Source organism: Balaenoptera acutorostrata, chromosome 6, assembly GCF_949987535.1.
Source record: "Balaenoptera acutorostrata chromosome 6, mBalAcu1.1, whole genome shotgun sequence".
Lineage (NCBI taxonomy): Eukaryota > Metazoa > Chordata > Mammalia > Artiodactyla > Balaenopteridae > Balaenoptera > Balaenoptera acutorostrata.
Window position 1 is genome coordinate 89,512,189 of NC_080069.1, and position 24,249 is coordinate 89,536,437.

Here is a 24,249-nt window from a genome sequence, read left to right on the forward strand (position 1 = left end):
GACTCCCATGGAGGTCTGCAGGGCAGGGCTGAGCTGAGGCTCCCAGCCTGGGAGAAGGGGAGGGGGGAGCTGGTAAGAGAGAGCAAGAGCCAATACAAGAAAAGAGAGAGAGTGGGTGAGTGCACATGAGAGAGAGAGAAAGAGAAGAGAGTGAATATGAGAAAAAGAAAGAGAGTGAGAGTTGGAACAGCAGACAGAAGCAGACACAGAGGAAGTCTCGATAAACAGGACATAAACAGAGGCAGAGGGCGCTGGATGAGATGTACCCCCAAACAAAAGACACAGGGAGAGACACAAAGACAGAGAGGAGACAGGCACCTCCAGAAAGAGGGATGGACATAGTCATGACAGGAGCCCCCGCTAAATGCCCCCAAACTTCCCCATGAGGGTCTTACTGGACTTGGCATCTTTTGAAAAGGACAGGTCCCTTCCTGTGCCCTCTGCAGGCAGAGGGCAGTCCAGTGCCCAGAAATTCCACCTGCAATGTACCCTCCACTGCCCCCAAAGAAGCTTCCACACTGGTGCTGGATTGGCCAGCTTTCTGAGCTAGTGAAAGGCATTCGCACTCGGCTGACCTCGGTGTGTTGAGGGCCTTTCAAACTGGCGGGATGAAGGGAGGGGGAGGTCAAGGGGACCTGAATGGGGGCCCTGGAGACGGCGGAAGGAGGCCCCACCAGAGATCAAAGGCCCAGAAAGGAACAGAGGGTCTGGGGCTGCCCTTTCACCCATGGCCGCTATTCACAGCTCTGCCTGCTCCGCCAAGTCCAGCCCCGCCACGACCTCCTCTGGGCCTTCCGGGGAGGGAGGCACTGCCCGGGCTCTGTCCCCCTAGCCCCGCAGGATTCCTTAGGCCCATGCCACAGCTTTCTCCACGGACGCTCTCAGGACAGCCCAATCAAGAGACGAAGCTGCCTCTCATGCCTGGGCAGCACCCCAGCCTGACTCTCACCATCCACAAGCCTCCTGAGCCCTCTGGGCACCAGGCCCTGTGCCAAGGGGCCAGGCTGGGGGTAGAAACACAGGCGATGCGGCCCCGCCCAGTCAAGCCCACGTGATGGCGGACTCAGAGTCAGGCAGCAGGAGGGAAAACAAGTAGGCAGAACCACTTCCAGATGCCAGGCAGTCACAAAAGCACTTGTCCCCCAGATTGTAACAGGCCTCAAAAGTCATGGAGTCCAGAGACTTCCCTGGTGGTGCACTGGTTAAGAATCCGTCTGCCAATGCAGGGCACACGGGTTTGAGCCCTGGTCTGGGAAGATCCCACATGCTGCAGAGCAACAAAGCCCGTGCACCACAACTACTGAGCCTGCGCTCTAGAGCCCGCGAGCCACAACTACTGAGCCCGCGTGCTGCAACTACTGAAGCCCGCGTGCTGCAACTACTGAAGCCCACGTGCCTAGAGCCCGTGCTCCGCAACAAAAGCCACCGCAGTGAGAAGCCAGTGCACCACAACGAAGAGTAGCCCCTGCTCACCGCAACTAGAGAAAGCCTGCGCGCAGCAACAAAGACCCAACACAGCCAAAAATAAATAAATAAATAAATAAATTTAATTTTTAAAAAAGTCGTGGAGTCTAAACCAAAATGCCTTCTTTGACTCTTCTGCCCCTCACCCCTGCTCATACCTCCAATGACAGGGAGCTCACTACCTTTCTAAGCTAATGCTTCTAACCTTGGCCCAGCCTGGGTGTTGTCTGAAAGCTGTTCCTTGCACTGAGCCATGATCTTCCTCCCTGTAGCTTCCTTTAACCAGCCCCAGCTCTGCCCTCAGAGGCCCCACACACCTTATCTGCTGCCTCAGCCGCAGAACCGTTCATCTGAGATTTGGACACAGTGGCCACATCCCCAAGGCTGGTATTGGAGGCACATGTCCCAAGGAGAATCCTAGAATTTCTAGACTAAAAGGGCCCTTGGCAATCCACTGGTCTAACAGTGTTTTAACTTGTTTGTTTTTGCTACAGAACTCTTTACTCAAATAGAGCTTTCCACGGAAGCCAAAAATACCAAGAGAAACACTTCTAGTTGAGGAGACTAGAGATTCTCCCCACCACCACTATCCTCACTAATTGTGAACCCTCTACAGGCACGTGACCAACCCATTCTACGGAGAAGCATTTATTGAGCACCCACTATGTGCCAAGCATTTGTATTCAAGCCATGTTATCCAACAGTAGCCACTGGGCACATGTGGCTACTGAGCCCTTGAAATGTGTCTAGTGCAAATGAGGAACTAAAATTTTAATTTTATCTGATTTTAATTCATTTAAGTTTAAAAACAAGCCGTGTAAAATATTTTTCCCTTTATAAAGTGCCACTTCCTATGAGAGCCCTTACCAGATCCTTTTGGTCAATGTTGGCCCTTCCCTGCCCTGCCCTGCCCTCCCACTCTGGTGCCATCCTCCCAGCACAGCATCACCCCACACACTGCCCATCAGGGGGACTTTGGGTTGTCAATCTTCCCCACCGGCCTGCAAGGTCTAGAGGGCGGGTCCTCTGTGATGGAACTCTCCCACCACCCACCCCTGCCCTGAGCCCATGCCCACAGGGTAAAACCCAAGTCCAAGTGGAAGACGACTGTGAACCAGAGCTGAGCAAGGAACTCCACCCTGCAGAACCTCAGTCACCTCATCTGAAAAATGGGGATGGGGACCCTCAGCTGTCTTCCTCTTGGCCCTCTATTGCCTCTCTTGCCCCATGGCCCTTGCCTCAGGCTGCTGACGGCTCCTGAGGAAAATGGTGCCACGGTCTGCAGCCTCAACGGGCCGGAATCCAGCGCACCAGCATCTCCCCTGCGTTTCCCCAGCGGCTGGTTCTTACTTTCTCACCGCACTCTTGGCAGCATCCAGCCTGCTGACCATGCCCTTCTGCTTGAAACCCTCCAGGCTCTGCCCAGCCCCAGGCTGCTCCACCTCCAAGCATCACTCTGGAGGGGCTGAGGAGCAGCAGGTGGCTGGACAATGCCAGGGAGCTGAGGCCTCAGCGGGGGGCTCTCTCCACTCCTTCCCACCCCACCCCACCGCCTGGCCATACCAGCCCTGTGGCTTTGCCAACATCATGGAACTCCCTGGGGCCTTGGTTTCCTCCCCTATAAAAAGGGGGTGGCAATCTCTGCCTCTTCAGCTCCTCCTGAAGCCAATGCAAGGATGCAGGGAGCTACAGAGGGAGGATGGGAAAGGGCAGTAGGGAGCACCACACCGTACTGCTCCCAGGCAGTTTGCTGATGTGAGCAAGGGCACTTCTTTTTTTTTTTTTTTTTTTTCAGTATTTTAATAACAATCAAATGTTAAGTGATTATTTTGAGGAGCAATGTATTTATAACACATCCTATAAAGTGGGTGTGTTTTGGAACCACAAAGACTCAGGACTATGTACAACATGGAAATCCACTGTGTCTAGTCTCCACAAGGCAAGAATAATGTTGACTCTCTCAACCCTTCCAATATTTATGTGCAACATGTGTATCATTTCAGCTGATCTATTTTGGAAGCTTTAAAATGGAGCTATTCCTAAACAAGTAAAATTTTAATGTATCTTGGCACATGAAAGTACATAACCTGTGAAATATGCACATTTCAGAGGCAGAAAATTCTGCTTTTCCTGTACAACTATGCCTATTAATCCTACTATGGTAATTTAAACAACCACTTGGAGAGTTTAGTCTTAAGGGTTAAAAACAGACAACTAAAATCTGAGAAACACCAAGTTCAACTTGATTTACTATCTTTTATATATTACGCTTCTGCCCGTCATATAAAGGCCCCAGGGGCCAGACTGAAATTTGCCAGATTCCTTTTCATAATAGAGATTTTAATTTCATCTTTTGTTCTAGAACTTAGAATTTCCAAGTTTCATTATGTTTTTTTGTTTGTTTGTTTGTTTATACTGTAGGTTCTTATTAGTCATCAATTTTATACAAATCATTGTATACATGTCAATCCCAATCGCCCAATTCAGCACACCACCATCCCCACCCCACCACAGTTTTCCTCCCTTGGTGTCCATATGTCTGTTCTCTACATCTGTGTCTCAACTTCTGCCCTGCAAACGGGCTCATCTGTACCATTTTTCTAGGTTCCACATACATCCGTTAATATACGATATTTGTTTCTCTCTTTCTGACTTACTTCACTCTGTATGACAGTCTCTAGATCCATCCACGTCTCAACAAATGACTCAATTTCGTTCCTTTTCTGCCCACGTCTCTGCCCAGCCACATCCACTCTCAGTGATGCAGGGCAGGGGGCAGGCGGGGGCTCTGCTTGTTGCTTGAGTCTCTCAATCTTCCCAATCCTGTAAGCTTTCAGGACCATCAAATCCAGACCACAGACTGGATCACCTCCGAAGTCTTTCTGGGGATCAGGGCTCAATCATAAATTCCAAAACTGAAAGGATCTCAAAGATCATCCAATTCTGCATCTGATTCTTGATAGTCTTATACAGCAGCCCAGCAAATGGCTACCTAGGCTCTACTAACATACCTCTAGTGACAAGGCACTCACTACCTCCTGAGGCAGCCCCCTTTGGCCGTAGACCACTCGCATATTTACAAAGTTATTTTTTACTCTGAGCTGAAATCTATTCTGCATCTGCCACACACTGGCCTTTGAGGCCACACAGCAAAGTCTCATTCCTCTTGCCTTCCATGTCAGCCTTCCAAATATTTGAAGGCAACAATCCAGTCCTGCTCATTCTCCTCTTCTTGGTACCAAAACATCCCTAGAGCCTTGAGGTATTCTCCAAATACCTCTCCATCCGGGTTATACCCATCTGGACACATCCCAATTTGTCACTGTCCCTCTTAAAGGTCAATACCACAAATGAGTCACAGCCTTCAGGAAGGATCTTCCAGCACAGAGCAGTCTAGATGAACAACACTCACATCCTGACCACTCTTACACCTTCTCAAGCAGCTTGAGAGGCTAAACAGTGACCACTGATCAGAGGCTGAAAGCCAACAGAGCACTCAACAGACACAGTGACACAGTCCCCCCAGTTCAGGACCTGTGTGTTTGATGGTAAACATCAAAGTCAATGTTTTTCTCTCTTCAAAACTCTCTGCCTGTATCCCTCAACCTCTGAGGGAACCTCACATACCCGTCCCTCCACATGACCAAACACAGCGGGCCCCAGCTTGGGCACATCTGCTGTGAGTCCAGGTGACAAGGGGAGAAAAGATGACACCATCAACGCCATAAACCGACAGAGATGGTAGGCCCACTGCCTCCTGCAGTACCCAGTACAGCAACCCTGAGTTAAAGACTTCCCACATCTGCTCTGAGTGTTGGGGGGTGAGGGGGCGGAGAGGTGAGGCAGGTTCCAGAAGCTGTGACTCATCCCCCATGTACTCCACAGCTCCTAACAGAGGCCACAGGCCCAGCTCCTGCATGGCCTGGAGCCCACACACTGCAGGCCAATCCACCGCTGGGCCGACTCAATTTTCTAGTTACAGATCTTAAGTACTTAGGCATGTGCTCGCGAGAACATACATTCCTTACAGGGAGCCGAGAAAGGGAATTGTGCTGAGGAACAGAGTAATTGAATCAAGATTTCTGTCACCCTGCTCTCAGCCCCTAGACTACAGCCTGTTTTTTGTTTTTGTTTTTTTTTTCCTTTCCTGACAAAGGTTTTACAGACTCCCGGGGGGTCATTTCTCCTCTCAAACCCATTAATGTCAGCCTGCTGGCAGCCTATCCAGGGAAAGGAGACCCAGGTTAAGGTGGGCCCATGTCCGGGACAGAGGCGGCGGCCAGCTCCCAAGGCCCGGGTGGCACAGCGAGGGTTGAGAAAACCAACAGGGAAGATTGTCATCTATTTAATCCCCGGGAGGCCCCCTGCACTCCTTCCTTCCAGGCCCAAGGACAGAGATGAGAAGATTATTCACTTCCTCAACGCCCCCCATCACCGCACTGAAGGCCTTCTGAAAGAGGTGTGCTCAGACCCTCGGAGAGCCCACCTGCTGACCCTGCCACCCCATGTGTGCCCCTCTCACTTTGCCCAGCCCCTCCCTCTCCCCTAGGCCTCCCCCCAAAAGGGACACTGCTGCTGTGCTCGTACCCTCCACACCCTGCCCTCTGGGCATCACATCTGCAAATGCAAGGGCTTCTTAGAGGCCGCAAAGCACAGGCCCCAAGGGCTCTGCCAGGCCCGCCTTTCCCACCAAAGGGGTGAAGATGGGAGGAGGCCAGCTAGAAGTCCAGTCCCAGCCGGGGCCCTCTTCCTCTTCCGGAGGGCTCAGCCCCTTCCCCGTGGTCAGGACGGGACTGGGCTGGGCCAGACGCCTCCAGCGCTCTGCAGGTAAGGGGTGCTCAGTGGGCGTCTGTGCTTCCACCCCTGACTGAGGGCCTGGAAACGGATCCCACAGATCCGCTCAGGCCCATCCCCGACGGGCAGCGCCGGCGTCTCTTACCTTCATCTCTCTTGCGCTTGTTGGTGTCGGCGCTGGGGGATGTGATGCCCAGGATGCCGCTAATGGAGTAGGAGGAGCCGGCTGAGTCCGTGCTCACTGAGGACACCTGCGTCACGGAGCCGGTGGACACTGCGCAGAGGGAGAAGACGGTCAGGGCCGGCACGAGGCTGGGGGGCGGTGCCGGGGAGGAGAGAGGTCGGCCCCGCCTTCGGGCCAATTCAAAGGCACTCCCCCTACAGGGGGCTGGTGCGACTGGGAGAGAGCCGGGCAGGGCAGGTGTGTGCTGAGGACACTCGCCACAGGGCAGCGGCCAAACCTGGGCGATGAGAGTAGCCCAGAAGAGAACTGACACTGCAGAAGGGAACACGGGCACTAGTTCAAACCCCAGCCTGTCCGAGGATGCAGGAAGCAGGGGGATGGAGCAGAGAAACGGGGGAGCTGGGGCCCACCACCAGCCAGTGCTAGAAACGACCTCACTCCCTACTTACAAATCCACCCATACACGCAGACATAAATATCTGCACACTCATACACAGAGCCAGCAAAGCACCAAATGCAGACTATCTCTTCTTTTTATAGTTCCTCGCTGTCTTTTCTCCTTCCACTTTACCTGGATTTTAATATTTTATATTAATTATATAATATTAATATACTATATGTTATACATATATTGATTTATAATAATGATAATTTTTTCTGAGAACTTACTCTGTGCCAGGCACTCAGGCATCATCTCATTTAATTCTGAGAACAAACTTATAAGCTAGGTCACTGGAAAGGTAAGGGAACCAAGGCTCAGAGAAGGTAAGTGACTTGTCCAAGGTCACACAGCTAATAAGAGGCAGAGTGGTGACTGGAACCAAAGAACTAAAGTCAACCCCTATAGTAATCTGCTCCTCACTAATGAATAATGAAAAACAATAATATGCTTCACGTTCATAAAGTGCTTTTCATTTGATGCTTGCAATAACCAAGAGTGCTATTATTCATCCGCATTCATCAGGTGAGGCAACTGAGCCTCCACACAGCAAAGTGATTGGCTCAAAGTCATCTAGCTAACAAGCCGTAGCACCAGGGCTCAGCCTTGGTTCTACTCACTTAAAGTCTAGACTTCTTCTGCCCAGAAATGTGGGTTGGTGACTTATTGTGACTGAGACCAGGTATCTAAGTTCCTAAAAATAAGAATGGGGGAGGGGAGGTTTGTGCAAGTTTCACATTAACTCCTGGCCCCAGAATCCAAGGGGGAGACCTGTCGGTCATCAGGGTCCTCTCAAGCCGTACAGCTGAATTTCCATTTCTGGGCTGTGGGAATTCTTTCTTGGTTCATTAAAACCTACAAACCAATCTCAGACACATTTCCTTCGGCTATAACTAGCTGGAGGCGGGTGGAGCTGCTTTTGACTCTAAAGTGTAGGAAATTACTAGAAATGGTGGTGATTGGTTGAGAAGCTGTTTGTTGCTTTCCTTGGAGCACATTCAGCTCTTGCTCCTACAGACCTAAAGGGAGCAGTGCCTTTCTTCTCATATTTGAGTTTGATTTTAGATCTTCTTTAGGAGACACAGAAGTAGAAATCGTTAACTTCTCTTTTCCTTCACCAGAAGAAGCTCCTCAAAATAGATTTATGCAAATCTCACAACCTTTTCTGTGTTAAGGTGCAAAGAACAGAGGAAGAAAGAAGCTCACCAGTCATTCGGTACTTTAAACAACCACCACATATAACCAAGGCTCAACCACGTTGCTGACAGAGCCGATGACATGTGTTTCAACATTTTGTAATCACACTCGGCTCAAAAGACTCAGGTTCCAATTCTGACTCCACCACTTACTGGCCATGTGACCTTGGGCTAGTTATTTCATCTCTCTAAAGCTTCCATTTCCTTACTCCTCAGTAAGTTAGTAAATTATAAGGGGCTGTACACAAATAAGATATGAATTTTATACAAATTTCTGAGATAAGGCATTCTGCTGACTGTCAAGTGTAATTATTCCTCTTACCCAATTGAAAGAATATTATCAGTTACCCTAAGTTTGATATACCTTGCTACGTGACCTGAAATTGTTAAAGCTGCAGATGAAATCCCAGCCACAAACACTTCCCCAGAAAGCTCTCCTTAACCCTCTCCACTCCAGCTCAACAAAGCTGATCTTTCCCTCCCTTCTGCTCCCACAGCAACCTGTACTCTCTTCTTGAGCCTGATCTCAGTGTTTTGCAGACTTCTCTTTGTTATTTTCCCCCATTAGACTGAGAAGCCCTTGAGAATGGGGATTTTGTCCCGCCTTCCTTATAACGTTAGTCTCCACCACCACGGGCTGCATAGCAGGGGCTTAGCAAATGCTTTTTGGATGGATTACTAAATGAAGAATTATTTTATGGAAGGGAAGAATTCTCTTACCTTTATGCAAAGAAGCAACCATGAAGAATCAGAGACCTCAGAGAGCACTGGGTTTGTGCCCCTTGCTCCACAAATGGGGAAACTGAGGCTCACAGAGGTGAAGAGGCTTACACAGTTCACTGACTTAATGACAAAGCTGGAACTATAAGCCAGGCCTCTGCCTGTCCCCCATCACCATGGGGAGTTCAAGTTTTCAGTCAAAGAAGGAGCAACAAAGGGTACACAATCTTTGTGTAATTAAGGTGTGATTAAGTGGAATTGACAGGGCCTGTGGCAGCCAGAACGGTCAGAGGCTTGCTGAATGGTGGTCCTCTTTCTTATAGTAGAATAAGCTTTCCCCCAACTAACCAGAGGTGTTTCCTTTATCCAAAGTGGAGAAATCATACACCTTGTGTAGACACACGTCACTTTCATCTCACGATCTTTGCAGGGAAGGAAAGGCAAGGGAAACTTCTGAACTCCTGGGTAGTAGGAAATATGACTCTTCTCCTTACGAGTCATGGTCACTCTCAGACTTCACCCATGAGTGTCAGAAACCCCACTGGCAGCCCTTGACAGTTCACGGAGCACATGAGATCGAAGCAAGAGAGAGAGAGAAAGAAAGTTTGGGAAGTTTTGCCACATCTTCACTCAAGACTGCAAGTGCACAAAGAATTGTAGAAGGGATGGTTGATAGAAGAAAAAAACACATTCAAAACTACTTACTGACTAATGATGCAGAAAATGTTATGAATAAGTATCCCTTTCTTGATTTATTACTTTAATTATCTGACATTCTATAGACCCCCATTAGTGGATTTTTTTTTTTTTTGGCTTAGATTTCAATTTTCTGTCTCATGGTGAAAGCTATTTATCATAATAATCAGTAAAATTCAAAACCTTTTAGCAGTATTTATAAAATTCATTTACCAGGTTCAGCCCTTGGAGAATGACAAAGAAGGCGCATTAGTACGTGTGCCGAAGTGTTTTATGCAGAATTATCTGTCCATAAGAATGATTAAAAGTTCTTTAGAGTATTTGGAGCCCATTAGATTTTTAAATTTTTTTTAAAAGTTCTTCTTACCTATGCTGTGACTGGAAGCTGGGACCGGCTGGTTGGGTGGCTGCTGTACTTTTGTCCGGATGATCCTGTGAACAGTTGGGAAAAAAAATAAATGGCTATTTACCATCATGGAGGAGAAGAGATCTCAACTAGCGATGCCAGAAACCCATATCCAGCTGGGTCGTGGGTCAAGTTGGGGCAGAAGTGGGGGCGGATTATGAACCCAGGTCCCGAGTTGGGGGTGTGGAAGAAATATAGATTAGTTCCAACTCAGCCCCTACCTCCCTGGGTGTCTTTGGGTAACTTGCACCCCTCTCGGGGCCTCAAGTGCTTCTTCTGTAGGAAGAGATTGATGTGTTAATATTACAAAGAGGCATCCCATTCTTGGAGCAGCTTCAACTCCATAAGGAACTCACTGAGTGAGTTAGAAAGTTCCATCCCTTTCCTGGACCTCAACCTCCCATCTGTGGAATGAAGGCACTGAACCAGGTGACCTCCCTGTCCCCTGGCAGCTCTCACACTCTGGTTTCTCTGCCTTAGAGAGCCACAGGAAAAATAACATCCCTGCCCATCAGAAATTATCAAGGGGGTAGGGGGAGGGATGTGAATGTTGCTACAAAACTAGAAAGGGTTAAAGTGCTGCCAGGAGAGGCCTGGCTTGGCTTTGCTAAGAGGAAGCCTGAATTATGCAAAACAGTGGAAGGCTCTAAGGGGCTGGGAACCAGGGTTGTACTGGACTGTCTTTCCAGAGACCTTGCTCCAGTTCTAATATGAACTGGATTGTGACCCTGGGCAAGTCCATTCCATTGAGGGCCTTGATACAATGAGGGAGTTGGAACAGACCAATCTTTGCTTCCTTTAAGTAATCAAATCCTTTTTGGAAAAAAAAAAAAAAAATCTTATGGAAAAGTACAGAGTATAAAAAGGATAATAGCAGCAGTGCCTTCCCTTTGCTACCTGGCAGCTCTGATGTCCTTCTGCAGAAACTTGGGCTCTGAGAAGCTTAGTTTGTAACTTTCCAGCTGGGACAACATGTGAGGCCTCCATGAGACCCCAAGCCCGATGCATCGTACAGCAGCTGACCAGGGCCAGGCCAAAAGTCCCTTTTGCGTCTGCAAGAAAGTTCCTTCCCTGGCACTTGGGAGAAGGATAGGTGGTAATAAAATGTGCAACTTCTTTGGTAAAGTTCTATTCCAGTCTCCAACTATGACCTTTTAAAATAACATTTATTAGAGTTTTTCCTAATTATAAAAGTACTTTGTGTTCATTGTAGACTATTTGGCCAACAGGTATAAAGAAGACATCTAAAACCACATTTTGGTATATTTCCTTTACGCTAGCATTCCTGTGCATATTTGGAAATATCCATTTCTTCTTAACAAAATCAGGATTAAACCATGTATACAGTTTTATGTCCTGCTCTTTTCACTCAGCTTTTTCACATTTCAGACCATTCTTTCTGGAAGCTCTTTTCAAGCTGCACTGGTCTCCAGCTTGTGCACGGGGAAAGGGAGAACAGAAGTGTCTCCTGAACTTCACTGGGCCATGGCCCCTGACCTCTGTGATCTCACAGCTCAGTGCTGGGCACTGAGGGTGCTCAGCATCCTCAGCTGGTAGCCTGGAATGGATGTTTCTGCTCACACCACGGCCTAGCCACAGGCCCTCTGGAGCCATGGCCACTTGAGCTCAGCATAGGGCCTTTGCCATTTTCTGATGAGTCAGCATATGTGCTCCCTCAAATATACTGAGCGTTTTGTTTGTTTTCTCCAATATTCAAATAATTTATTTTGACTAAGAAAACATGGAGCGTATTAACAAAGACCTGGGTTTGAGGCAGTCTTTTTGACTACCTGGAATTAAGCTAGCATCTGACCTAATTTTGGATTTTTGTGTGTGTCACCTTCTCTGTATACATGTATGTGTGTCTACAGAGATATAGCTAGATGTGTGAATATACGGATATGCCAGATTTAAATATAGTTTATCTATATTATGGTTTATGTTTATACAAACATATGGTAAAATATTAATAGATTGTAACTATTTCCTGTTGAAGCCCTGTATAAAGTCCTAACTTTTCAAAGCATTGTCTTGCCATTAACTTTCTACATAAGCAAGGAAAATTATGTTTTCCTTATTTTTCTTTAAAAATATTTATAAATCATTGGTAAAACATTATCAATTTTTATAAATCATTGACAGGCAGCTGCAGCGGTGTGAACAGGCTCCGGATCCGGACTTCTAGAGTTTGAATCCCAGTTTTGCAATTTGCCAGCTGTATAATGTTGGGTGAATTACTTACCCCTCTGTGCCTCAATTTCTTCATCTGCAAAATGAAGCTAAGAATCATTCCCGCCTCATAGGGTTATTACAAGTATTAAATTAATTAAGTATGTAGAACAGTGGTTGCTGCATAGTAAATTCTCGATAAATGTTAGCTGTTGTTATTTTCACTGGTATCTTCATAAAGATTAATGACCAGCTTCAACCTTTAAAGGTTCATATTTTCCACAAACGCCTTAAAAACACATGGGATCCCCCTGGGAGCTGGGGAGGGGAAGGTAGCCATCCCCATAGCCTGTTTTAAGGCTGTAGTGGGGCTTTCCTTTATAAGGAAGACTTGAATCATAGGGAACCCTCCAAACCCATCCCCAGAGATAGAAATTCTGCCCATCTGCTTGTAGCAGCTGCCAAGAAAAGAACAAAGAGCATCATTTTCCATTGAGAAGAAATGGGAGTGGGAAGAACAAGACTATAATTGAATCATAGCAATTCTAAAAAAATTAAAAATTAAAAAATTAACATCAGGACTCATCACAATAAGAGCCATGCTCTGGACCTGTTCTAAACCAGAGACATTCAGAGCTAATTGACAGTCAATGCTAAGAGGTGCAGCCTTTGCTTTGCTGAGCATGAGCATGACCTTGGATGCCATATGATCATTCTAGATGGTCCAATGGAGAAGGAAGCTCAGCAATCAAAGAATTCCTATAAATGAGGAAACTAAAGCCCAGAGTGCTCAAATGACCTGCCCAAGGTCCCACAGCAAGTCAGCTCCCATGCCCGAGCACTTTTCTTTGAGCCACATTCAAAGGAAGCAGTCCCTCTGCTAAATACTGCCTGTATGAGGCATAAAGCCTATTTGGATTCAAAATCCATCTAGAGTCCGAAGATTCAAAGTCCGAGGAACTTTAGACATTACAGGCACTTGTAAGGATCCCTTTTCAACATCACCTCCGCTGCTTTGAAAGGCTAGGTCTTCTCACCATCACCCCAGCCACCACCTCCCCAACACCACATACAAAATTCCACTGAAAGAGAAAATCGTGGTGCCTTAAAAAACGAAATGGGGCTATAAGACTGAGAGAAATACCCACGTCTACCTCACTGATCAAACTGCCATCTTGCAGTAAGAATCCTGGGCCATCAGCTGTGTTAAGAATCCAGAAACCAAGAGTCCAACTAGGCCAAGCTGCGAGAGAGTCCACAGGTGACACTCACACCTGCGGCTGATGTGGAGAAGAAAGAGGGAAGGGATGAACGATACCAGAAGGCTTGTTGCCCAAGTCAGGATGAAGAGCAGAGTTTACAGATGGTCATCCCCAGGCCACATCCATCCCTGGACAAGGTTTGTTTGGCCTGCACAGTATATTTATTTTCATTTGAATTAGTTGCCAGTATTGGTAAGTTGGGAGTGTTTACATAAATACGTGGATTTCTAGCTTCTCTTGAAAAATCTGAACACCCAGAATACCGGCCCCGCATCCTCACAGGACAACCACTGGTTGGTACTAAATAGAGCTGCCCCTCTAAGCTGGGAATGTCACTCGGCCCCTGGTTTAGAGCCTCGGGACTGGAACGGACGAAGAAGGAAGGCTCCGTTCCACCCGGCATTGGGGTCAGCTTTAAGACAGTCACCTCCAACTGTCTCAGGCTGGATTCCAAGAACCTTCATGCAGGTTGTGCAACACCCCAGCATGTATTTGTCCTTAAGAAGCCACATAAACATGATGCTTTGTGTCCCAGGGAATCTCCCACAAGCCTAGCAGAACTGGTTCAGTGTTGCTTCACCCCATGTCAGTCATGGTTTCCCAGGCAGGATCCCCAGAAGGCAGCAGGAAGGCACACACTTCTGGTGGGGAAGGTGGAGACGGCCCTGTGGCCACCAGGGTAGCTACAGATCCAGCCACCTTTCCGTCCCTAGATGTCTGAAGTATTGGAATAGTGAGACGTTGCCTCCCGGGGAAGCAGGGGCTGGGAGAGGGAGCTATGGACCCTCTTACACAACATTTGCAAGACAGTTATTTAGAAGCTGAATCTGTTTGAATGCAGTGGGATCTTTATATGGAAAATAAAACTGTGTGCTGGGATGCCTCAGGCTTTGTGGGTGCCGAGCTGGGGGGTGGATGCAGCAACACAAGACTGTCCCGCACTTAGTTTATTTGCATTGCGCGGTCTGTTGCTAAAGACACCAAAGAGCTCTCACAGAAGAATGTGGTGAGGAGCCAGAGAGTGCTCCCGGGAGGAACCCCAGAGAGGAGCACAGGAAAGGGCTATAGATCACAGAGGAAGCCTGCCGACAGGCAGCAAAACATACAGGCTGTGAGGCTCAGGAATGGATTGGGAATGCAGTAGGGATGGCTGTTTGCCCTTCCTTGTCTCTCTCCTCACAGATCCTCAGTTCTGTCCTGCCAGAGTCCTACTGGAGAGTGGCAGAAAGAAACATCCCTTCTCTTACCATCGGGGAACCTGGGCTCTACTCCCACCTCTAGCTCAAAATCATTGTTCCTGTGCACTCCCCATCTGGGCCTTAGTTTCTATACCTGTCACAAGAGAGAGCTAAGCTTTGAGGGCCGTAGGAGACCCCAGATATGGCAGCACCTTAGAGGTACAGCCGGTGGAGCCACCGGGCCACCGTTATGGACTGGGACACCCAGGAGGCCCCTGAGGCTAGTCATGGCCCCAGCAACTAGCAGTCTGACCCTCCACACAGCACGGCTCTGGGCACAAAGCATCAGTTGAGCCATGATTTCCCTGGACACTCATTCAAGTACCCCTTCATAGCCTTCACCACATCTGTAATCACTGTGCTCTATTTGCTTCATATGTTTCTTTCAAATCACTTACTTTTTGACTTAGACTTATTTTATAAAGCAATATTAGTTCTTTACCATAAATGGGGGGGATAGTTCATAAAGTTCACACTCACTGGTTTCAAGTGCTAGTTATATTTTTCTAAAGTACATTAAAATAACTTCATCACAAAACAGTTTTCCTCCTTGTATGACAGAAGATAGAAGTTGGGGCCCTGAAAATGATTTATGCTTGTCCCACAAAGGCATTTTCTCATCGACATTAGTTGCCACTGTTTAAAGATATAGAGATTTCATATACACAAATGTACAAATACATGCACACACAAGTCCTAGTTTCTGGCTCCTCTTTAAGAACGGAAAAAAAATCTGGCTACCACCGGGCCCACATTCCTGGCAGCTTTCAGCTAGAGCCGAGAGGCAACTGCCCCTTCAATAGAGCTTGTGTTCCTAGTTTGCCACAGACCGACCTTCCCCTGTTGCCTTATGCCTGGGCCACTTCCCTTGTTACATCATCTGTCTGACCCCATATTGGCATTAAGGTTTGTGACCCCCACGGGCAACCTGAGGTATCTTTCAAACCACATGTATAACCTAGATTGAAAAATCTCGGGGCCTCCAGAGCCTGACCACCAGTTTGCTAGAGGCTCCTCTGCAGAGCAGGCTGACTGCTCCTTCACTGATCTCAGCAGAGCAGCCCTCACTCCATGTTAGGGATTTTGGAGACACAGGTAGGCGGAAAAGTCATGTTGCTTTGTGTCATGGAAATCTTTCAAAGAGCTGGCAGTAGGGGACTCAGAAAGCACACGGAGCCACTCATAAGCCAGAAGAGAACCGGAGTGATGCCCCTCAGACCCACCACAATAATTGCTACCTCTCCAGCAATTCTGTACCTATGGCAGGCTATCCAGACTTCTCAGTGAAAGCCAGAGTCCCTCCCTGGATAAGGAGCCCCTCTAGAACAGAGACTAAGAGACCATATGCCTGATTCCCCTCTCTCTTCGTAGCACCTTGAAGGATGTCAGAGCCAAGGTAAAGGTTTGCTGAGAGAAGAAACAAAAAACAGGCTAATGGTTTATGAAATAGCAGGACTCAAAACACCAACACGGAAAATCACACAGTGATTCTGTGCATTTGAGTCATCACCGAAGGAACAATGTCAGGACCAGAGGGGATCTGGTCTGATCACCTCAGTTGCTGGGGGTGAGGGATCCCCTATGCCCAGACAGGCTCTGCACTGACAAGAGCAGGGCGTGGCCTTGGAGAAATGGGAACTGTTCAGGTTTTCAGTCTGCTGGCTTCTTTTTTCTTTGTGGGGTTTAGAGAACAATCATTTCTGTAATCTCACAACGTCATCCTTGACTTTATGGCTTTCAATGGAGTTGAGACAGCACCATCTACGGTAGAAAACTTTCCTTCAGGAATTCAGTTTTGAAGCTCTGAGAGCTCTGTTGGATGTATTCTGGACCAGACTGGAAAAAAGAAGGAGCTCCCAAGAAGATCCCCAGCCTGTTATTCATGGTATTTCTCTGGATCTTTCTCCCCACGGGTGAGATTCGGGGCAACTGGGGAGAGGGCAACCCCCTAACTCCACAGGATCTTAGCATCCTGGATGTCACTCTTGGAAATCACAGACCCACATCAGCACCACCAAGATCCTGGGCTCTCAGAGAGAGGAAGAGCTTTGTCACGGTCACACTGAGTTTGTGGCAGAGCTGGCACAGGAGCTAAAATCTCCCAACTGCAAGTCCGGGCTCTGTTCCCCACACTCAATAGCTCAAACTCTGCGCAAACTAGAGGCTGGAATTTTCCTCCTGGGAAGCCCTGAGGTGGGCCAGTGCCAGCCTTGAGGATGGGCTTGCAAGGAAGTGAAATTTGTGAAGGCCTAACAGGACAATTCACTGTGCGGTGCTTCACGTGCAGAGGCAAGTGGTGAAGGGAGTGATGGAAATGACTCTGGGCTCAGAAGAATCTGCAGCAGCCAGAGTGTTGGCATAGCCTCCCCTCCCTGAGCTTAGGACACCTGCCCAATTTGGAGAGAAGAGAGGGTGATAGAGCGATGCATTCAGCCCTGTTAGCATCTCTCCTGTCCGATCACCCCTATGGGGACTTGGTGAAAGGAGAGACCAGATCTCCAGGAAAGGCACATGCAGAGCCCCCAGTATCCCCACCCCACCCAGACCCCTAGCCTCCCACAGGCACCAGCCCCTCACCTGTTGATGGAACTGACGCTGGGCACCGTGTCATTGTCACACACCCGTTCCGCCAGCAGCCGGTCCCTGATCTCCCAGGCAAACATGGTGGGATTTTGGCGTTTATACTCAGCGATTTTTTCCACCACTTTGGGTGTGGCAACCTTTGGTTTGGATCCTCCAATTACCCCAGGCTTGATGCTCCCCGTCTCATAATACCTAGGACCCAAGGAGAGAGGAGCTTAGCCGTGAGAGACCTGGAAAATGGGTGTTGGTAACAAAATAATGGACTACTCTGTCCAGGAAACGTCCAGACCTGTGCTGTCCAGTACGTACCCACTAGCCATATGTGGCTTTTGAACATTTGAAACGTGGCTTGTTTGAATTGAGATGTGCTATAAGTGGCAAATACACACCAGGTTTTCAAAACTTAGTACAAAAAAAAGTAAAAATCTCATTAATGATTTTTCTATTGGTTACATATTGAAATGATCATCTTTTAATATATTGGGTTAAATAAAATATAGAATTAAAATTAATTGTACCTGTTTCTTTTTCCTTTTCTAATGTACTATACTATTAGAAAATTTTAAATGTCATTCATGGCTCACATTACATTTCTATTGGACAGCGCTGGTTGGAATGCTCTGCATTAATTAGTTAGTTAATTAATTAATTAATTAATTCTGTCACATTTATCTACCATTGACAGTTTACAGAAATCTTTCAAGTTGGTTTTCCCCTTTGATCCCCACAACACTTCTAAAGCACATAATTTTGAATTTCTAATTTCTAAAGCACAAAATTCAGTTTTGAATGACTGAATGAGTGAACGAATAAACAAATAGGTCCCCATCTACAGATATAAACAGAGATCCACAGAGATTAAATGGCTTGCCCAGGGTCACTCAAGATCCAGTGGCCAAACTAGGACTGTGGCCCAGCCTCCTGAGCTACAATTTCCCAAGAAAATTGCCCTGTGCCTTTAATTTGCCAGCTCTCCCATCCCCTAGCAGACTCATTCTGTGAAACTGTCCCTCAAAGTGCAACTTCTTTTTCCATAAGAGATAAACAATAACCCTGGTGTAAAATTAAAAAGAGTGTTGGATTCCAGAATTAACTAGAAATATGAGTTACGTATAAGTCAAAACCCAAGCAATCAGAAAAACAAACAAACAAACAAACAAAAACACCCAACCACAAGTCACTGCAGCTCTTCCAGGGACCTCCCCTGAGGTAAATCACTGTTTCTAAGGACATTTCCATGCTATCAGCTCTTCCTCGTTAATGCAAATAGGATGTCAGAGTTTTACAGTAAAACCGAGACCAGGGAAAAGAGTGCCATGAAAGAATATTTCAGGGGAAAAAAATTACTTGATTCCTTTTCTGAATCTGAGCCTTCACTGGACGTCTCTCTCAACATTTACAGAGGAATTCTTGACTTCCTCTTGCAAAGATTATCTTGCAGTTGAAAAAAGTTTTCAATGAAAAAGACATTTTAGAAATTGCTGGAAAATTTTAAACCTAACAAGAGTTTATAATAGCTAAGGGAAAGCGGTGATTCTCCTATGTGATGGGTGGGAAAGGTAACCCAGAACAATGACTGGTTACATTTAAAGAGATGCTTCTCAGCTTGGGTAAGTCTGATTAGGGCCAAGTTAGTGAACACTCTAGAAACAGATGAAATAATTTGGGACCAGTGACGTGGATGCGCAAATTCTGTTTTTCACTAAGAAGAGTGAGTCATGTACAAATTTGGACCATAAAGCAAAACTCAATCTGTGCTCTTTCATTCTCTAATTGCTAAAAATTTGTTATTAGTCACAAATAGGTTTTTAGAGATATCCAAGAAAATACTTTTTTGCCAAAAGTCTAAAAAAAGTATCTAAATCAAAGCACACAGCAATCTCTGCAGATTCGGCAGATCCTTTCAACTTTACAATAGAAAAATATCTGTTACTATCAACACAACAACTCATTATTTAGTCACAGTGCCTCAAAGTTTACAGAGTCTTCCTTGAATTATCTTCATCCTCACACCAATCCTGAGAGGCCAGTATGGTTTTATAGAAGGGAAAACCGATGATCAGAAGATTAAGTATCTTGCCCAACTCCCTTCTGGAACTTAGAAGCAGTCCTGGGCTTTCAAACCTGACTCTGAATTCAGTGCTCTTTGCACTAGAACAAGCTGCTGCTTTAGTTGTAAAAATTAAAATAATACTAATACTAATAATAATGATCCCATGCAATTGTAGAGAGCTTTACTGTTTACTAGGCATTTCCATATGCATCTTGTCACTCATTCACTCACTTAATCAATAGTCACAGAGGGTCTGTTAGGTCAGGCACTATCTTGGGGCGGGGGTTCAGACACACAGACAACCCTGCGCTCATATATGTTAGCTGAATGGGACTGCAGTATTCACGCAGAAACTCTGAGAGGGTGGCAGGATGAAACCTCACCCCCCAGCACTTGTCTTGCTTGTATGGCTGTGGATGGCAGTGCCCATGGCTCTCCATCCATCCCACCTGAACACGGCCAACCATAGGCAGCTACGGTCTTGACACAAGAGGTCTCTGTCTTCCTTTTGACTGACACATGGGCCAGGCACTTAGAAGGTAGCCCTGTCACTCCAGAAAACCCCAACTGGCAACTGTGTCAGACTAAATAACCACCCTTTCATCTCAGCAAAACAGCCACGCAGCGCTTTGGCTTATACACAACAAGACAAACAATAGCCACTAACACACAGTGCAGTTCGGCGCAAAGAACATTAGTTTGCGAGTAAAGAGGTATAGGTGCCAGTCAGTGGCTCTGATACTAACTCGCTGTGTGACCTTGACCAACTCAACCTCTCTGGGCCTCAGTTATCCCATTTGTATAATAAGGGGAGGATGGTCGCCCTGCCTACCTTGCAGGGCTGTTGTGAAGACAGAAATGCAGAATGGTTAAGAAAAAGCTTTGTAAAACATAAAGAGCACGTGTTGCGGATTAAAATCCTCTGAGTGTTTACTACTGTGTAACATACCACCCAGTTCCAAATGGCCTGAACCTCCCAGCCAGGCTCCAGTGAAAGAAGACAACAGCCCAGCTTTCTGGGTGGATTTAAATGGGTCTCACATGCCACCGGGCTGTGCCCCTCGAGCCCCTCCAGAGCCTTGAGCTCTGTGGACTGAAGGCCCATACTCCTGGCAGACCGCCACCTTCCCGAGATGACTCTGCCTGCCCCAGGGACTCTGCCTGCCTTGCCATGCAGCCTCTGAAAACCACAGCCACCACACACCACACGCTCTCGACAATCTGTCACCCTGTGTGCGCCCATCAAATTCTTCGGTGACCAAAAAAAAAAAAAAAAATCAGTGGATGGAACAACCCCAGTTCAGAAATTCCCAGTCACACTGTTTTAGGGCTGAACTTGTTTCTTAAAAGGCAGTTCTAATTAGAGTGACATTTTGTCCACTGTGGTTCTTAGTTATGAAAATAATGAGCTATGAAATTCCAATTTATTGTTGACAACTTAAACGGCCAGGCACCGGAGCGGCGCGTAACTTCCGAGTGCCACTCTACCTAGTGACAAATCTATTCCGGGCCGCGGGAGGCTGCCGACTGGGCTTGGGAGGGTCACTGTCTCTCTCCTTCAGTCCCCCAGGGAAGACGTGGAGGGCTCCCGGGCACCAGAACATGAGGACCCGGCATCTGGATGTCCCCTCTGAGAAGGGCTCAGCATCTTGCCCTGAGAAGATTTCAAATAGCAAGCAAAATGTCGGCTCAGCAAAGACATCTCAGCAAAAACAAAGGAAGGGCCTCTTTTTTCTCTCTCTCTCTACCTCCGTACAATGAGAAGGCTTCCCAAGAAGATATCTAAGATTCACTCGGAGATGGTCTGAAATATTTTTCTTTTCTCTGTCTTTCTATCTTGTCTTCATTTCTCTTTCTGTTTCTCTCTCGTTTTAAATCAGTCCATTTCTTTTCTGTTTTGTTTTTTCTTTCTCTTCTCTTTATCTCCCTCTCCTCTAGTTTTTTTCTTTTTCCTTCGACTTACACTCTCATCCTCCTGCCTAAAATCACCATCTAACAAGAACACCACGCTGATGTCCTGACCTTCTCCTTGAACTCGGGCTGGGGCTCGTTTGCTGCTGAGTGCTAAACAGGAGTGGAGCGCACAGCCTCCATGGCTAGGGTGACCTGGGGTGGGCAGGGGCATAAGGAATAAACAGGGGGATATGGTCTCTAAAGGGGTTGCCATACCCCTGGCCCTGAAACCTCTTCTCTCGGCCTCCAGCGAGTCTCCTCAAGGTTAAATACTGTTGTTCCCTCCATCTGAGAGGACGTCTTAAATTCCAGCCGATGGAAGGGAAAGAGTAAGCAGGAAATCACGATGGCACTGACATACTTCAAAATATTTATTTTCTATTCAGGCGCCTGTTCTCAAACCATAACGCAAGCTACAGGCCAAAGGTTGTTTTCTGACCTGGCAAGAGAAATCCTGAGAGAGCATTGACAGCTAAACCCGAGAATGTTCCTGGCTGCCAGGGCAGACCTATAACAACTTCACATGCCTGGAAACACACTTGCGGCTTTGGTTTGGGAGTACAGTGAGATGCAGATGGTCTCGGAGTTCTTAAGGCCTCTTCCCAGCCTGAGTGCTGGCTGACTGGCTAGATGGACCTGAGTCAGTCACTTCGCCCTCTAGATTTGTCTCCTCATCTCAAAACAAGCTTCCCTGGACCATCTCACCCGAGAAAATAAACAGGCGCATTAAGAGGCTGCAGAGCCCTCTGGGAGAATTGGCATTGTTAGTATTTTGCTTGCAGCAAATCACCGGGTCAAGTGGCACCTTTCAAATGTCAGATTTGAGAGTTAGTGTTTGTTTGGGGTTTTTTTTTTCCCTTCTCTAATTTCATATATATTTAGGATGCCTGTCACTATGAAGGAAACAAAACATACAGAAGGAAAACACTACAGCCCAAAATAATAAGGTAGATGATAACCCAAAACTGAAAATGACAGCTGACTTTTAAAAATGGAATGTGCTTTTTTTTTTTTTTTTTTAATGCTATTCTTGTCTGCTTACATTCTTTTTATGTATGTATGTATGTATGTATGTATGGCTTTGTTGGGTCTTCGTTTCTGTGCGAGGGCTTTCTCTAGTTGTGGCAAGCGGGGGCCACTCTTCATCGCGGTGTGCGGGCCTCTCACTATCGCGGCCTCTCGTTGCCGAGCACAGGCTCCAGACACGCAGGCTCAGCAATTGTGGCTCACGGGCCGAGTCGCTCCGCGGCATGTGGGATCCTCCCAGACCAGGGCTCGAACCTGCGTCCCCTGCATTGGCAGGCAGATTCTCAACCACTGCGCCACCAGGGAAGCCCCTGGAATGTGCTTTTTGAAAACATTAAAATGAAACATTGAAGTCTGGTTATGTGATTTTATAACTTGTAGATTTTCCACTCAGCCCTGCTAAGGCCCTGAGCTCACCAAAGATGTGTGGGGGAAATTCCTAAGAACCTCTTACTCGTGGGTTCTTTGGAATAATTCACCAGGCTTTCAGAAAACATGTCACCCTCTTATCTGAGTCACCCCATTCCACAACAGGGGTTTCCTGGGGCTACTTTGAACTGAATGGCCTCAAAAGGGCTTTGCAAACTCCAAAGTGCTATGCATGTGAGAGAAGTGCCACCATGATTCTCACTCTGACACTGCCACATTGGACAGCTTCTGGGTCATGTTTTAGGTCATTATTTGAAAAATCAAGGGAAGCCTGAAGCGCCTGCCTTTACCTGCCGAGGATTTTGCTGACACAACCATGGCTGACTCGAAGCTGCCTGGAGATGTCGCAGGGCCTGACACCTTGATGAGCAAGTTCCACTATCCTTTGGCGGACTACATCCGGGAGTGGCCGTCCATTCACAAAAACCCCCCCAAGCTGATTCACTCCTCCATGTCCTGAAACAGATCAGAAACAAAAGGCAAGGGAAAGGGTGGTTAGAACCAGTCACACAGGAGTAGAAACACTGCTTTGAGCACCCAGAGTCCCTCTGATCAGAAATGGCTGCGGGCTGGCTATCTTGAGCCTGGGGTCTGATCATGCAGGCTACATGAACACCTCAGATTGTTTTTTAAAATTAACCTTAGCCTTTGTCCATCTTCAGCCAGTCAGTTGGGCTATTGATAGCAAGCATCTCCATACTATGTTTCCTTTAGTTACTAGCATTTTCTTTATAATTTTTTTTAACAGTGGAATATATGAAGACCTCAAGCTATACCAGGGACAGAACTTATCATATACATGATGCTGAGGTCTAAGATAGATCCTAGGGAGAAAATACATTTCAAAATGCATAAAATTTAAAGAGATTTTTAAAAATGCAACTCTTTCCTTTTAACAAATATCTTTAAAAGTGAAAAGGACTGCTCTAAAAAGCTAGATCTCGGGGGTGGGGGGGGAATATTTTTTAAATCAGCAATCTGATTCAAGGGCTAAGGACTTTAAAAACATTTTTTTAGTAGTATCTGCAGATTACTGAGACAAAACCCAACCATTGCCATGATAAAAACCCTTTCTTTAAGAAGGTGCAACTCATACCTCAATAAAGATGGGGAAAAAAATAAACAAACAAAAAAGGTGAGGCTGACATGCAGACTTGACCACTGTACCCTCTTAGAGCACACAAAAGAAATGGGTCAAAGGATCACATTTCACTCTAGTGTATCAGGATTTGTTATAAAGGAGTTTCCCTGGAATTTTTGGAGTGTTTTGCAATCAACAAGCAGCTTTAAGTTGGTTCAGGGGAAATAAAGAAGCCGGAGAAGGCTTCTGAGTCCCAGGTTTTACAAGGGCTCTGGGATGGATTTTAAGTAAAAAGAGCTCGGGAAAGTATCGCCTGCACCCAATAAGCTCCCTTCTCTTACATCAAGGTCCATCTGGAGGGAAACAGGGATCTAAGTAAATGAAGAGCCAAACCAGTAAACACAGAGTGATCCAGTGTAGCAACATCATTGACCTTGTAGCTGTTAATCAGCCACTAACTGACATCGCTGAGGACTGTCAAAAGCCAGAAGCCAAGTCCAAGCATTCACCAATGCTGCTGGCAGCTCAGAGGCCAAGGAGGGGGAAATCTTCTCCT

General features: G+C 46.8%; 1 protein-coding gene across 1 annotated transcript in view; it reads right to left on the reverse strand.

Annotated features, from left to right (window-relative positions):
* The window catches only part of PAX5 (paired box 5), a 177,734-nt gene that overhangs the window by 148,838 nt on the left and 4,647 nt on the right, over positions 1–24,249 (reverse strand). Inside the window, exons 2-5 of the mRNA XM_007197009.1 lie at positions 22,903–23,068; positions 17,146–17,343; positions 9,861–9,925; positions 6,404–6,532 (exon numbers count right to left, since the gene is read on the reverse strand). Coding sequence (XP_007197071.1) covers positions 6,404–6,532; positions 9,861–9,925; positions 17,146–17,343; positions 22,903–23,068 — 558 coding nt within the window. The remainder of the gene's footprint in view (positions 1–6,403; positions 6,533–9,860; positions 9,926–17,145; positions 17,344–22,902; positions 23,069–24,249) is intronic.